The sequence below is a fragment of the Haliotis cracherodii genome, unplaced genomic scaffold (assembly GCF_022045235.1).
Source record: "Haliotis cracherodii isolate W230 unplaced genomic scaffold, xgHalCrac1.p SCAF_1, whole genome shotgun sequence".
Taxonomy (NCBI): Eukaryota; Metazoa; Mollusca; class Gastropoda; order Lepetellida; family Haliotidae; genus Haliotis; species Haliotis cracherodii.
Window position 1 is genome coordinate 78,629,525 of NW_027266264.1, and position 15,243 is coordinate 78,644,767.

At 39.1% G+C, this 15,243-nt stretch overlaps 1 protein-coding gene across 1 annotated transcript in view; it reads right to left on the reverse strand.

Moving 5' to 3' along the window:
- Nucleotides 1–1,051: 1,051 nt before the first annotated feature.
- Nucleotides 1,052–15,243, reverse strand: part of LOC139479464 (ADP-ribosylation factor-like protein 15) — a 30,855-nt gene continuing 16,663 nt past the window's right edge. The window contains exons 4-6 of the mRNA XM_071262344.1: nt 11,904–12,112; nt 1,399–9,311; nt 1,052–1,322 (exon numbers count right to left, since the gene is read on the reverse strand). Coding sequence (XP_071118445.1) covers nt 9,135–9,311; nt 11,904–12,112 — 386 coding nt within the window. The 3' untranslated portion in view covers nt 1,052–1,322; nt 1,399–9,134. The remainder of the gene's footprint in view (nt 1,323–1,398; nt 9,312–11,903; nt 12,113–15,243) is intronic.

Below are 15,243 nucleotides of genomic sequence, written 5' to 3' on the forward strand. Positions count from 1 at the left end.
TTTTTTCACTAAGTAGACTCTTTTCTTTCTAATTTGTTCTTTTAACTAGAATCAGAAAGTTTGGTAAACTAAATACCAGTACATTTTAGGGGATGCCGGTTCAGAGTTCACAGAGTGAGACAAAATTAAAAGTCACAATATTCAGGCCATATAGCAACCACACTTTACATATACAATTTCATCATTTATCTAGATAGGATATTGTTGTGTAAGGTTATCTTTGCTTCTCAAGTAATGAACATTTTAAGACAAACCATTGCTGCCAGTAATTGCTGACTGCTGAAGACAATATTCCGGTGCCACTGATCAGATGTTTATTAGCATGAGCAGTTATTAAACATGGCTGTGTCTTTATGACAAGTTTATTGAAAAGCTTGGAATCCCCAAACTGGAGTGAGTGAGTGAGTGAGTGAGTGAGAGTTGGGTTTAACGCCGCTTTTAACAGTATTCCAGTTATATCACGGCGTGTCAGCATAATGAAGCGATGCAGGTCTCAGACGTTTACCACTTCGGTGAAACCCGAGATCACTGGTATGGTGCTGGCAAACCTAGAAACATAATCAGGGCGAACCGGGATTCGAACCCACAATCATAGGTTTCTGGGGACGCAACTCTGCACAGCGAATCGCGCTGCCTTAGACGACTGGGCCACCCGACCAGCTTGGAAACAATCTGGGTGAATGTTGGATTGATACCCACGACTATTAGATGCGGCAAACTGACTGTGCCGCTCGTGCCCAGAAATATCTTGAAAGGTTAATAGGAGCTGGCAAATGACACATATCCAGGGATGAGAATCACCCGACGATCTGCAAATTTAGGCGAATTTTAGTGAATATGAATTTCTTAAATTCTGATGAACACCTTTTAAACACCCCCAAATTATGGACCACATCCCATTGAAAAGACATTTCAGCTGAAAAGGAAAATATCGATTCTCATCCCTTTATATCCTTAATCATATTTCATACCATACATATCTACATGTCCCAGTTCATAATCATATTTTACAATTGCTGTTTTATATCATGTATATCATGATTATAGATGTTGAATTAAGTATGTAATAAATAATTCTAAAATGAAATTTGAATCAATGGTTACCTTTTATTGTAATAACCATGGCAACTGATGACATTAATCATCCTCCTCATTTAAGATATATTTAACAATCGCACAGTTTGATCTATACATTTTCCACAATGAACACACACACATATAAAACAACAGTAGCACTTGAATGGACAACACTTCAACGTTGTAACATATTCCTTGTATAAAAAAGCACTTTTCACAGATACTGAGAAATGTAGGACTCACACCTCTGTGGTGAGGTGAGGTGAAATTGGGTTTAACGTCGCGTCCAAGATTATTGCACTTATATAGCGACGTGCACACCTCTGTAATGGTGATATTACTGCTGAAGGGAATGTCCAGTTTGACTAGCCAGTAGCGGGAAATCTGACTGTGAACATTGCAAGGGTGAAGAAAATATGACTAAAGGTATTCTGAAAGTTCTCAAAAATACAAGATATGGAAAATGTACAAAAACTGACTCTACATGTGTATATAAAAGTTGATATAGCTCTCTATATGATCATGACTGTGAATGATGCTCATCATGTTTTGTTTGTGGACCTGAGTGAGTGAGTGAGTGAGTGAGTGAGTGGGTGAGTTTGTAGGGTTTTATGCCACTTTTAGCAATATTCCAGCAATATCATGGTGAGGGACACCAGAAATTGGCTTCACACATTGTACCCATATGGGGAATCGAACCCAGGCTTTCCGCATGACGAACAAATGCTTTAACCACTGGACTACCCCTCCGCCCCTTGTTGATCTGAACCAGATATCTCTTATATTTAATAGTGCAGATTGAAGCTATGTGGTGGCTACCTGACCATGGAGTACAAACCCAGTTTTGTGAAGCATAGGCACTGTATCACCACTTAATAATCGCTCGCAGTGGTATGCTGCAGGGCCAAGTTCAAGTGGTATAGATTATTAATTATTATAAAATACATTGTGAAATGTACATGCTTTTTCAGGGAAATGAAACCATCAATGACTTGTTGGACACAAACAAGTACAAGCCATTCTACGTTTATCAAAGACTTGTGTTACTTGTCCCCTCAAACACACTCTCTCCCCACAGAAAACAACAATCTTACAAAGCATTAATCTTTAAACAGAACAGCACATATGATATTGTCAGGAAAATGCTGTGGTTTCAAAATAAATAGTCTGTTTAGAAACTATAAAATAAACACCCTATAAATCATTTTAAGAACATTGAAAAACAATTCTAATCATGTTTGTGTGGTGACAAGCAATCAGGAACATTGTATCAAAAACAGGGATAGAGCTTTCTGTTTTCTTTTTTGCTTTTATGTACAAAACAAATAATTGTGACTCTAAAAGTACCACACATTTAATGTCATGATCTGAGTTTTTTGTTATTGCCAATGTTTTTTACTTCACAAAGTAGTTTGTATTGTTCACTGACAACCATCTCTCTCTCCCCATATTTAAACTGAGAAGAATCTCTACAACTCATTCACCAGAAATGATGACTCTCACTTCAATTAACATACAAAACTACAAGCTTACACAGGACAACATTTATCAGTACCATTAAACTTTCTTAAAAAGTGTTAATTTAAATTTGGTTAAATCCCTAGAAGAAACTAAAGATGTTACTTCTGGTAATTGTCGACTGGTAGACCGTGATGTGATGACACGTAGAGACGTAGTTATGAACAGCAGGCACCATGCATGCTGCTGTTGCTAATACTTTTGAAAGTTTGCTTTTGCAGGTCATGTGTACAAAATACGCAGCTCATAGATGCATGCACAATACACTTAGAGGTGACAGTGCCACGCTACCTCCTGCAAGTAGTTGGACTCTCCCACTTATTCCTATGGTCAGAATACAGGTGTCGTCAAGTCTATGTCTACACAGACTATTCAAGTACTATATGCACACATTGTAAATCTGGGTCTATTGAAGCAAGTTTCTTGTCCTGTATATCTGCGATGCCTTTGCTTCCCAAAGAAAATTTTGAAAATACATATAAAATGTACAATTTACTCAACCTACATGATGTAAATACTATTAAGTCAGTAGCTATCTTACTAAAAACATTTTCAAAGAGATTTCTAAGCATTAATTTAGCAAATGTCCTGTCCGTCATGTGACAACAACTATATTTGTACTCCGGTCCACAAGGCCGAAATACTGAATAAACATGTCTGTCTATCTGCGTGTATGTATGTCTGTCTGTCGTCATGTCTTGTATGTGTAGCACTGGTGGTCATGTCATAGTGCACGTGTACAGCCATGTCTGCTGATAGTGACATGATCACTGGACCCCTTGCCCTATGTCGTATATAACATGGTGTTCTGTCTCGACTACTGATAGTGGCACAAGACGGGGCACCTGCCATCTAACTGTGAGTGAGTTCGGATTGATAACTCTTTTAGTAATTTTCCAGCAATATCACAGCGGATGACACCTGAAATGGCTTCAGACATTATGCCAATGTGGAAATTGAACCTGGACCTTAGTGATATGAGCGAACACTATAACCATAAGGCTACCCAACATTGTGCAAAGCCTACCGATGCTGCGATACACTCATACACACAAATATAAACAATAGTAGCACAGTAACGGTCCAGTCACTTTGAGAAGGCAGGTCCTAACCCCACCCCCAACCCCCCACCACACACACACACACACTCTGAGCCTGCTCAGGAAAGGCTCCCGATGTTGCGATACACTTTATATACACAGACAGACAGATACAGTATTCTCAGTAGAAAACAGGTCCTGAAATTGATAGTCCTGGTGTTTCCACACCAATTTCAGTCAACAATCTGCTTCAGCCATGTATCTCCAGCGTTCAAGGAAACAATATATGGAAAAAGGCAATTGAGCTACATGTCATATGACAGACAATATCTACTATGTATAACCAGACATTAGGATAACAAAAAAACAGGTCTAGTCTTCAACACAAGAATCTATAGTAAAAATATGTCTACATATCTTCAGGTATAAGGAATGCTTTGTGTAAACTGAGGCTCATGACAGAAAGATTCTGTGACTAGTTCACAGTGGAATGACAAATCCAGGTTCTATGAAAAAAATGATGCACACTCATTTTTATATTCCATTCAAAATACTTACTGTAAGGCCATAACAATTGATTGTGTCATCTCTAACTTCATGAGGGACGCATAAACCACATGTACCCCGAGTGATACTGCTACAAGAATTTATCTTACCGACATGTTTTAATCAGCCAGTGTAAAAGAATTAAAACAAATTAAAAAATGACAGAAAACAGCTGTTTGATTGAGATGATGTTAACTGGTGCTATGTCACGTGACTTTCATTGACTCTGAAAAAGTGTGCAACGTTTTGCTTGGAAGAGGGGTGTAAAGGATTTATTCTACCTCTCAGAAATCCTAGTGCAGTCTGACTTGCTTGTGGCAGGGTATAAGGGATTTATTCTGCCTCTCAGAAATCCTAGTGCAGTCTGACTTGTTTGTAGCAGGGTATAAGGGATTTATTCTGCCTCTCAGAAATCCTAGTGCAGTCTGACTTGCTTGTGGCAGGGTATAAGGGATTTATTCTGCCTCTCAGAAATCCTAGTGCAGTCTGACTTGCTTGTAGCAGGGTATAAGGTATTTATTCTCCCACTCAGAAATTTATTTTTGCCCAGGAAGGATAAATATGTGAAACAATCAGATCTCATCATTCTGACAGATATGATAATTGACTCATCTCTAACCAAATACACACAACTGTGTACCTTCATAACATAATCTGTTTCCTGTTCATTTATAAATAATTTATACAAGTCAGCATTTTGAAACAACAAACAAACAGTATTTTGAAATACAAGGAAACTTTTTCAGACCATAAAGTGAACATCACTTTTAAGCAACAGCATGCTTCAACAATGTGTGATTGGGTTCGCTGACATGTCATATACTACTCAAAAGAAGTTCAAGAATACTTTGTTCATGCACACACACGTTGGCACCAACAGACTGATATCAATGATACCACATATGTGTAACACAGTGACACTGTTGGCTTGTCCTTTCAGACAAGGACTATCAACACTCACGTACTGGGGGAACACAGGCACATGCACCTGTGACCAACGTTAGAACAATATGATCTGGACAAACACCTAGTGTTGTGACTCCATTAAGCCTTATATTTTGTATAGTTGGCTTACGAGACCATCTGACCAAAAACACAACTGAAAAAAATAAATTTGCATTTGACAAAAAATATTTTGTCTGACTGTTTTACATTATTACTTGAAAAAACACCAAAACTTGACATTTTATCACAGCTGTTCAAAAGAAATGTCGAATAATATGCATAAAAATCTTTAATCTAACAAAAGAAAGAAGATTATCTTCAGGTATCATTTCAAAATCTTACTTCCATGATTGTGTGGCCTACAACTTTGTGTTTCATTCATTAAAGGCAAAACTAATCTGAAAGTTGACATCGTTATTTTTTATTTTATTTAACCACCTACATTGAATTCCGAGCCAAAAGGTTTTCAAACCAACTAAACAAATAAAAGGCAATATATGAATTTCAAAATTCCACAAAGGTCCACATGCAATTACTCGAACATACAGCTGAGATACAGTGAATATGAGAATATATTCTTCAGGCATGACAGTATACATGTGCCAGCCATCAGTTTTAAATTACTATGTATCCTGCCTTGTGACTAGTGAGTGAGTTCGGTTTAAAGCAGCTTTTAACAGTATTCCAGTTACATCACGGCATGCCAGCTTGATGTGGGAGAAAAGCCCGAAGTAATGCAGGTCTCAGACGTTTATCACTTTGGTGAAACCCACGAGCATGGATATGGTGCTGACACACCTTGAACCATATTCAGAGCGAACAGGGATTTGAACCCACTATCACAGGTTTCTGGCGTGTCCAAGGGATGCAACTCTGCACAGCGAATTGCGGCACCGTAGACGACTGGGCACCCGCCCCCCTCCTTGTGACTAGAATGGTCTAAGTCCTATCGTACAACTCTGGCTGTGATGGCTGCAGCTATCTCTCCCTGAAGGGTGCTGGAGCATGGCGTGCTGTTTGTGTAATACTCATGTGAAAATATCTTCCTTCCACTGAAACTGTTACCAGTGATCGGTATATAGAAAATATGCATCTCTTGTCAAAAAATACTTTCAAAGAAGATCAAACAAATTCATATTAGCTGACGCAAGTTATAATGGCAATGGCAAAGATAGCAACAAAGTGGGAATCAAGAATTTAGGCTCATCACTATTTGTTATTTCACATTAAAGGGAACACCACTGTACCAATGTACCCATTCAGTGCACCAAAGAATAAAAGTTGGCAGGAATTTATGAAATTAGACCAGACCAGTTTTACTTTCCATTTCACGAACTTTCTCGGGCAGAATTAAGTAGGCAAAATAGTGTCGAAAAGATAACCAAAATAAAACATAAACTTAAACATGAAAATATTGTTACATCATTTTGAACATGCCAACCGGTAATATACTACTTGCACGGGTTTAACATACAAGTAAAGGTTGTTTATTCTTAAAAAAGGTCTGGCCTTTTTATCCTAATTCATTGTAGCTGTTTAGTATGTCAATCATCTTCCCGAGGCAAGAGAGTTAACTGACTATAAAAGTCCAGTTTCCACCCTTGCCGAACTTGGCTGGTATTATGGAGTTACATTTTGGCTGGGCTAACGAGTCTATGCATAGTCCAATCAAAATCATGCAACAAAATCAAATTTCGGTTCGTAAAATGTCGTGCAGATTTCGGTTGATTGCAGGATTTGCAAAGCACAATATAGATCTTGATTATCGATCAGATTGTCTTGACTGGGCGCCCCCATTTTGTTTGAAGCAAATGCAAGTGATTCGAGAGGTGGAATCTCATTGGTCCATAGAAGAGGCTTAAAAGAGACTTAACTTGTAATAGCCACCGGTGGCGCTACGTTTGAGCCCAGGAATTCCAACCTAGTTCGGCAAGGGTGAAAACTGGACTTTTAAAGTCAGTTAACTCTCTTGCCTCGAGAAGATGTATGTCAGTAGCCTCAGGTAGTTACATTGAACTACAGAGACAAATCGGCAGCCACTGTTAGTTTGGGAGTCTAAAACTCTGGTGACTTTACATTCTTCAGTGATTGTCCCAGGTACTATTATCTGATGGAAGTTTCAACTTTAATCAGATAAAACTAAGAATTAGCTTGCCATAGTTTCTCATACCTGTGTAATATCACATCAGGGCTGCACATAATCGTGATAGTGACTATAAATTTCACAATACATCATCCTACACCAACACAGTTATAATGGCAATATTTCCAACATATCACATGTTATACTGACAAGTACATTTGGCACATTTAATGTAGCTAGATAGCAAAAATAAATATATATTTTTTTAATCTATTTACATCGTTTGTTTCTTTTGATTATTAACAAATAAATTCATGAGATGTGAAACATGAATATTGTAACATGTCTTATGCCAAATAAATGATTCTACAATGATGCCATTCACATTTTTGAGAACTTGTTTTGTGGGAAATCACCAAAATTAAACAAAGAAAACTACAATGTTGACAATGGTAGAAAACATCACGTAATGAAATATGATTACTACACAGTATAATGACTAGCTCAAGGTGTCCTATCGTCTGTCCTATAGCAAGTGATGAAGTCACTGTTCAAGTCTTGAAAACTGGTGCTAAATCATAAAGGTTTTGCTTAGTATTGACAACATTGAACAGGTAATGTCTTGACATCTTATGAAAACACAGAAGCAGAAAGATCATATGCCGCAAAAGTTGTAAATCAACAAATCTGATTTTTTATTTTTACAATATCTCATTAAATATGGAATATGCAAGAAATGCTTCTCTTATTTAGCAGAATCATGTCTAAGGTTAATACATTTTATATTCTGACTACTGGTGATTTCTGTGACCATGATCATAGCGAGTGAGTGAGTTCGGTTAATGCCGCTTTTAACAGTATTCCAGTTATATCGCGGCATTTCAGCTTAATGTGGGAGGAAAGCCCCAAGTGATGCAGGTCTCCGATGTTTACCACTTCGGTGAAACCCACGAGCACGGGTATGGTGCTGACAAACCTAGAAACATAATCGGAGCGAATCGGGATTTGAACCAACAATCATAGGTTTCTGGTGTGCCCAAGGGACGCAACTCTGCACAGCGAATCGCGGCGCCTCAGGCGACTGGGCCACGCGTGCCCCCGACCTTGATCATAACGTCAGCCAGGCTCTAACAATATTTCTAGAGGGAATATTGGAAGTGTTCTAGGTATAAAGTTCCTAAAATGTGTAGTGAGATCGATATTGATAAAACAAGACATTATTGCGGAGGTCAAATTCAGTTAACTGGTTTGAGAAGCCCCTCGTACACAGGAACAAGGGTAGTGACCAGGTGATACATGTGTTATTATGCAAACGGGAAATAATATGGGTGAATTGAATTTTCTCACATTGTGTTTCCATAAAAGATTATCTGAGTTTAAAAAATGAGTTGATATCAACATTCTCACCAGTGTGACCTTCATCCACAGACGTGAATGCAATGTATATGTTTGACACCGTGTTGCAAAGTCGCTTTCCAGTTAAACAGTTATAGGGTCAATTTTGGAAATGATGATATTAACTGATACTTGGTTATCACAAACAATTAAGAAATCAATCTTTATATTTGAGAAAACACATGCATATGATTTAATCTGATTTACAAGAAAAGCAAGTTGAGATTCGTTTGAACTTTTCATAACGAACAAGTGATTCAAGTTCAAATGTAATAAAAAAACTAAGAAATACATTAACTCAATAATCATTTGAAAAAATGCATGCCTTAGAAGTACTTAGGACACAAAGCAAAGGGACGTCATAATCTCTCAAAGAATCTTCCAGTGTCTCATTTCTTCTACAATATTTCAGGAGACAAACGTTTAAGACCTTGTCATGAAACAAGGTTCTTATTTGCATAGAAGGGACAGGTCACATGTCAGTGGGTGAACCTTGTCTAGCGATGGTTGCCATGGTGAGTGTCTCACGACTAAATTCGGTTTGTCTCTGAAGCACCATTTTCTGCTGCAGTTACTTTTCCCCCGAGAAGGACTTTCCTTAAATTAGCAAATCCTGCTTCCACCTGAAGCTTGTTGACCACTGAGCAGGCCTGGATCATCCACTGCCTCTTGCCCGTCTCCGCCGACAGCTCCAGGAACCGAGCAATCTACAAGACACACACAAGTGGTAAAATAAGGGTAAATAGTTTGTGAGTGAGTGAATGGTGTTTCTGTGAACTGAACAGTCTACAAGACAGGCACAAGTGGTAAAATAACGGTAAATAGTTTGTGAGTGAATGAATGGTGTTTCTGTGAGCTGAGCAATCTACAAGACAGGCACAAGTGGTAAAATAACGGTAAATAGTTTGTGAGTGAGTGAATGGTGTTTCTGTGAACTGAGCAATCTACAAGACACACACAAGTGGTAAAATAACGGTAAATAGTTTGTGAGTGAGTGAATGGTGTTTCTGTGAACTGAGCAATCTACAAGACAGGCACAAGTGGTAAAATAACGGTAAATAGTTTGTGAGTGAATAAATGGTGTTTCTGTGAACTGAGCAATCTACAAGACAGGCCCAGGTGGTAAAATAACGGTAAATAGTTTGTGAGTGAGTGAATGGTGTTTCTGTGAACTGAGCAATCTACAAGACACACACAAGTGGTAAAACAACGGTAAATAGTTTGTGAGTGAGTGAATGGTGTTTCTGTGAACTGAGCAATCTACAAGACACACACAAGTGGTAAAATAACGGTAAATAGTTTGTGAGTGAGTGAATGGTGTTTCTGTGAACTGAGCAATCTACAAGACATACACAAGTGGTAAAACAACGGTAAATAGTTTGTGAGTGAGTGAATGGTGTTTCTGTGAACTGAGCAATCTACAAGACACACACAAGTGGTAAAATAACGGTAAATAGTTTGTGATTGAGTGAATGGTGTTTCTGTGACCTGAGCAATCTACAAGACACACACAAGTGGTAAAATAACGGTAAATAGTTTGTGAGTGAGTGAATGGTGTTTCTGTGAACTGAGCAATCTACAAGACACACACAAGTGGTAAAACAACGGTAAATAGTTTGTGAGTGAGTGAATGGTGTTTCTGTGAACTGAGCAATCTACAAGACACACACAAGTGGTAAAATAACGATAAATAGTTTGTGAGTGAGTGAATGGTGTTTCTGTGAACTGAGCAATCTACAAGACACACACAAGTGGTAAAACAACGGTAAATAGTTTGTGAGTGAGTGAATGGTGTTTCTGTGAACTGAGCAATCTACAAGACACACACAAGTGGTAAAATAACGGTAAATAGTTTGTGAGTGAGTGAAAGGTGTTTCGTTGAACTGAGCAATCTACAAGACAGGCCCAAGAGGTAAAATAACGGTAAATAGTTTGTGAGTGAATGAATGGTGTTTCTGTGAACTGAGCAATCTACAAGACAGGCCCAAGTAGTAAAATAACGGTAAATAGTTTGTGAGTGAGTGAATGGTGTTTCTGTGAACTGAGCAATCTACAAGACAGGCACAAGTGGTAAAACAATGGTAAATAGATTGTGAGTGAATGAATGGTGTTTCTGTGAACTGAGCAATCTACAAGACAGGCACAAGTGGTAAAACAATGGTAAATAGTTTTTGAGTGAATGAATGGTGTTTCTGTGAACTGAACAATCAACAAGATAGGCCCAAGTGGTAAAACAATGGTAAATAGTTTGTGAGTGAGTGAATGGTGTTTCAGTTAACAAGTGTGTTGGGTTTAAAGCCGCATGTCAATGTGTAGAAAGCCCTATAATGCACATTTAAGCACATCTTTAACACACTGGTGAAACCCATGAGCATTGGCATGGTACTGACAAACTGAGGATCTGGGACTGAAACCTATAATAGAAGGGCAAAGATTGTTTGTTTGTCGTTTATAGCTGCACTCAGCAATATTCCCGCTATATGACGGTTGTTTGTAAGTAATCATGTCTGGACCAGACAATCCAGTGATTGACATTGTGAGCATCGATCTATGCAATTGGGATACCATGACATGCATCAACCATGTCAGTGAGCCTGACCACCCGATCCCGTTAACCACCTCTTGCGACAAGCATAGTCGCTTTTTACGACAAGCATGGGTTGCTGATGACCTATACTGCCTCGGATCTTCACGGGTAGAAGTGCAGAGTAAAGGGCCTGCCCAGTAGCCCATAGCTACTATATTTCCCCACTAAAAATATGAGAACTGGGAATAAGTTGTCATTTCATAATCGACTTATGAAATTTTCGGTTAACCACTGACCAATTATCAACTATGGTCGGAATGTAACTTAATCTGTTTCTCTTGACTTATTCCAGTTCCAAGGTGTAGATGGTTGTATATACAAATTCTCCTAGTATATTTATAAATATTCCAGACATGAAAAGAAAATTCAAATTTATCCTGTCAACCGTAAAAACTACTAATATGTCTAAGATATGTCAATCAGCAGAACTTTGTTTTTAAATAATGAAATAAACATGTTATTAAACACAGTTATTATAAAATACAACTGAGAAACTCTTTTTCATACAGAAAACATAAGTTGATTCAAGCTTGCACACATTAAGGAAAAATCAATTCTCGCTTGAGATCCACTTTTATTAATTTTTCATTGATTCATCTATCTGATGCCCAATACATGTTTTTCAGACCAAAAACATTGTTATTTCACACAAGTTTGGCATGGACCAGATGCTCAACAGGGTTCCAATTTAAAGAGTTCTCTCCCTTTATACCTCAGCCTCGGACTTGGCACCTTCTACATCCTGGTGGTTTGCCAGGACAAGCAGCGGCAGCCCTCGCAGGAACTGGTTGGACAACGCCTTGCCCAGCTCGGACTTGGCTGTAGCGAAGTCCTCCTCCGTACTTGCACTGTCCACTACGTAGATCATACCTTGGCTGCCTTCGAAGTAGCGGTCCCAGTATGGACGGACATTCTCTCCCCCTGTAAAAAGCAGATGTTTGTTTGCTTGTGGTTCAAAGCTGCCTCAGCAATATTCAAGCTATATGACGGCAGTCTGTAAATAAATGATTTTGGACCAGACAATCCAGTGAGTAACAACATGGGCAGCGATCTACACAATTGGGATACGATGACATGCATCAACCTAGTCAGCGAGCCTGACCACCTGATTCCGTTAGTTGCCTCTTACGAAAAGCTTGGTTTGCTGAAGACCTATTCTAACCCGGATCTTCATGGGGCTAAAAGGAGATGAAAACGCTAATCAATGAGCAAAAAAACGCTGTTTTTTACTGTTGAATGGAGTGAGTGAGTTAGTTGGGTTTAATGCAGCTTTGAACAGAATTCCAGCCATATCATGGCATATCAGCTTAATGTGGAAGGACATCCCAAAGTGACGCATGTCTTAGACATTTACCACTTTGGTGAAACCCATGAGCAGGGGTATGGCACTGACAAACCGGGGAAACATAATCTGGATCTCTCTAAACTTACATTTTACTTCAGATAATTAATTTGTATTCCCAGGTTATATTAGTTTGTTTACACTACTCAAAAGAAGTTAAGGACCCCAAATTCTTACATATTACTATAGTTCATCAATCATGCCTTGACAGGTTAAATGTTCTTTAACCATGCTCACGATGTTATACATGTGGCTTTAAACACTTGACACATGACTTGAATACATAGTTAAAGTGTTAAGAAATCGGATGTGTGAGTGGGTTGGGGATTGAGTAGCTTGGTGATGTAGGCTATGTGTGTTTACCATGTGGTGATGTAGGCTATGTGTGTTTACCACGTGGTGATGTAGGCTATGTGTGTTTACCACGTGATGATGTAGGCTATGTGTGTTTACCACGTGGTGATGTAGGCTATGTGTGTTTACCACGTGATGATGTAGGCTATGTGTGTTTACCACGTGGTGATGTAGGCTATGTGTGTTTACCACGTGATGATGTAGGCTTTGTGTGTTTACCACGTGATGATGTAGGCTATGTGTGTTTACCACGTGATGATGTAGGCTATGTGTGTTTACCACGTCATGATGTAGGCTATGTGTGTTTACCACGTGGTGATGTAGGCTATGTGTGTTTACCATGTGGTGATGTAGGCTATGTGTGTTTACCACGTGGTGATGTAGGCTATGTGTGTTTACCACGTGATGATGTAGGCTTTGTGTGTTTACCACGTGATGATGTAGGCTATGTGTGTTTACCACGTGATGATGTAGGCTATGTGTGTTTACCACGTGATGATGTAGGCTATGTGTCTTTACCACGTGGTGATGTAGGCTATGTGTGTTTACCACTTGGTGATGTAGGCTATGTGTGTTTACCACGTGATGATGTAGGCTATGTGTGTTTACCACTTGGTGATGTAGGCTATGTGTGTTTACCACGTGGTGATGTAGGCTATGTGTGTTTACCATGTGGTGATGTAGGCTATGTGTGTTTCCCACGTGGTGATGTAGGCTATGTGTTTACCACGTGGTGATGTAGGCTTTGTGTGTTTACCACTTGGTGATGTAGGCTATGTGTGTTTACCACTTGAGGATGTAGGCTATGTGTGTTTACCACGTGATGATGTAGGCTATGTGTGTTTGCCACATGGTGATGTAGGCTATGTGTGTTTCCCACGTGGTGATGTAGGCTATGTGTGTTTACCACATGGTGATGTAGGCTATGTGTGTTTACCACGTGGTGATGTAGGCTATGTGTGTTTACCACGTGGTGATGTAGGCTATGTGTGTTTACCACATGGTGATGTAGGCTATGTGTGTTTACCACATGGTGATGTAGGCTATGTGTGTTTACCACGTGGTGATGTAGGCTATGTGTGTTTACCACTTGGTGATGTAGGCTATGTGTGTTTACCACGTGGTGATGTAGGCTATGTGTGTTTACCACATGGTGATGTAGGCTATGTGTGTTTACCACGTGGTGATGTAGGCTGTGTGTGTTTACCACGTGGTGATGTAGGCTATGTGTGTTTACCACATGGTGATGTAGGCTATGTGTGTTTACCACGTGGTGATGTAGGCTATGTGTGTTTACCACGTGGTGATGTAGGCTATGTGTGTTTACCATGTGGTGATGTAGGCTATGTGTGTTTACCACGTGGTGATGTAGGCTATGTGTGTTTACCACGTGGTGATGTAGGCTATGTGTGTTTACCACATGGTGATGTAGGCTATGTGTGTTTACCACGTGGTGATGTAGGCTATGTGTGTTTACCACGTGGTGATGTAGGCTATGTGTATTTACCACATGGTGATGTAGGCTATGTGTGTTTACCACGTGGTGATGTAGGCTATGTGTGTTTACCACGTGGTGATGTAGGCTATGTGTGTTTACCACGTGGTGATGTAGGCTATGTGTGTTTACCACTTGGTGAAACCCACCAGCAATGTTATTTAACTGACAGAGATTTATCTATTATTCAAATCAAATGGGTCATTTTCAAAACTTATGGGGCCACACTCTGATTGATCATATGAAACTTAAATCCCTATGGTATGCAGGTTATGTATACAGAATCGCCGTCCACAAGTAACGTTACCGATACACAGAATTTTCACATGGCATCGTTCTCAGATATTACCTATTGCAGCAGCAACATCCGATGTCATATATTCAGCCTCAACACTTTGTTTGTGATCACTGCCGTTAGCATGTCTCTTCAAGGTACTCATTGCTAAATTAGAATGTTTGTTATTGAATTAGATTTCATTTCCTCATTCTGACACCATGGTCAGGAGAGCCATGCGACACATTCTGTGTATCGCTAACAAAACTTGTGGACGGCGATTCTGTGATCATTTGAAACAGAAACATCTTTGGTATTATCAAAACTATGACAACTTTATTTGAAAAATGTGTATACTCGATTCTGATTCCGATGTTGACATTCAATAATAGAAGCAGCTATCTGAGTGATGTAAACTGTTTTTGAGACAGTTGGTGACTAATAACCATAATTATATAAAATAAACCCATCTACATGGAAGTGCCCCTTGTCCCGTTAGAGTAAATATCATGCACCAATCGATAAAATATTGCAATTAGTGTTCACAACACTGCGGTATTAATTAAGCCTTTAAAATACTCTTTATT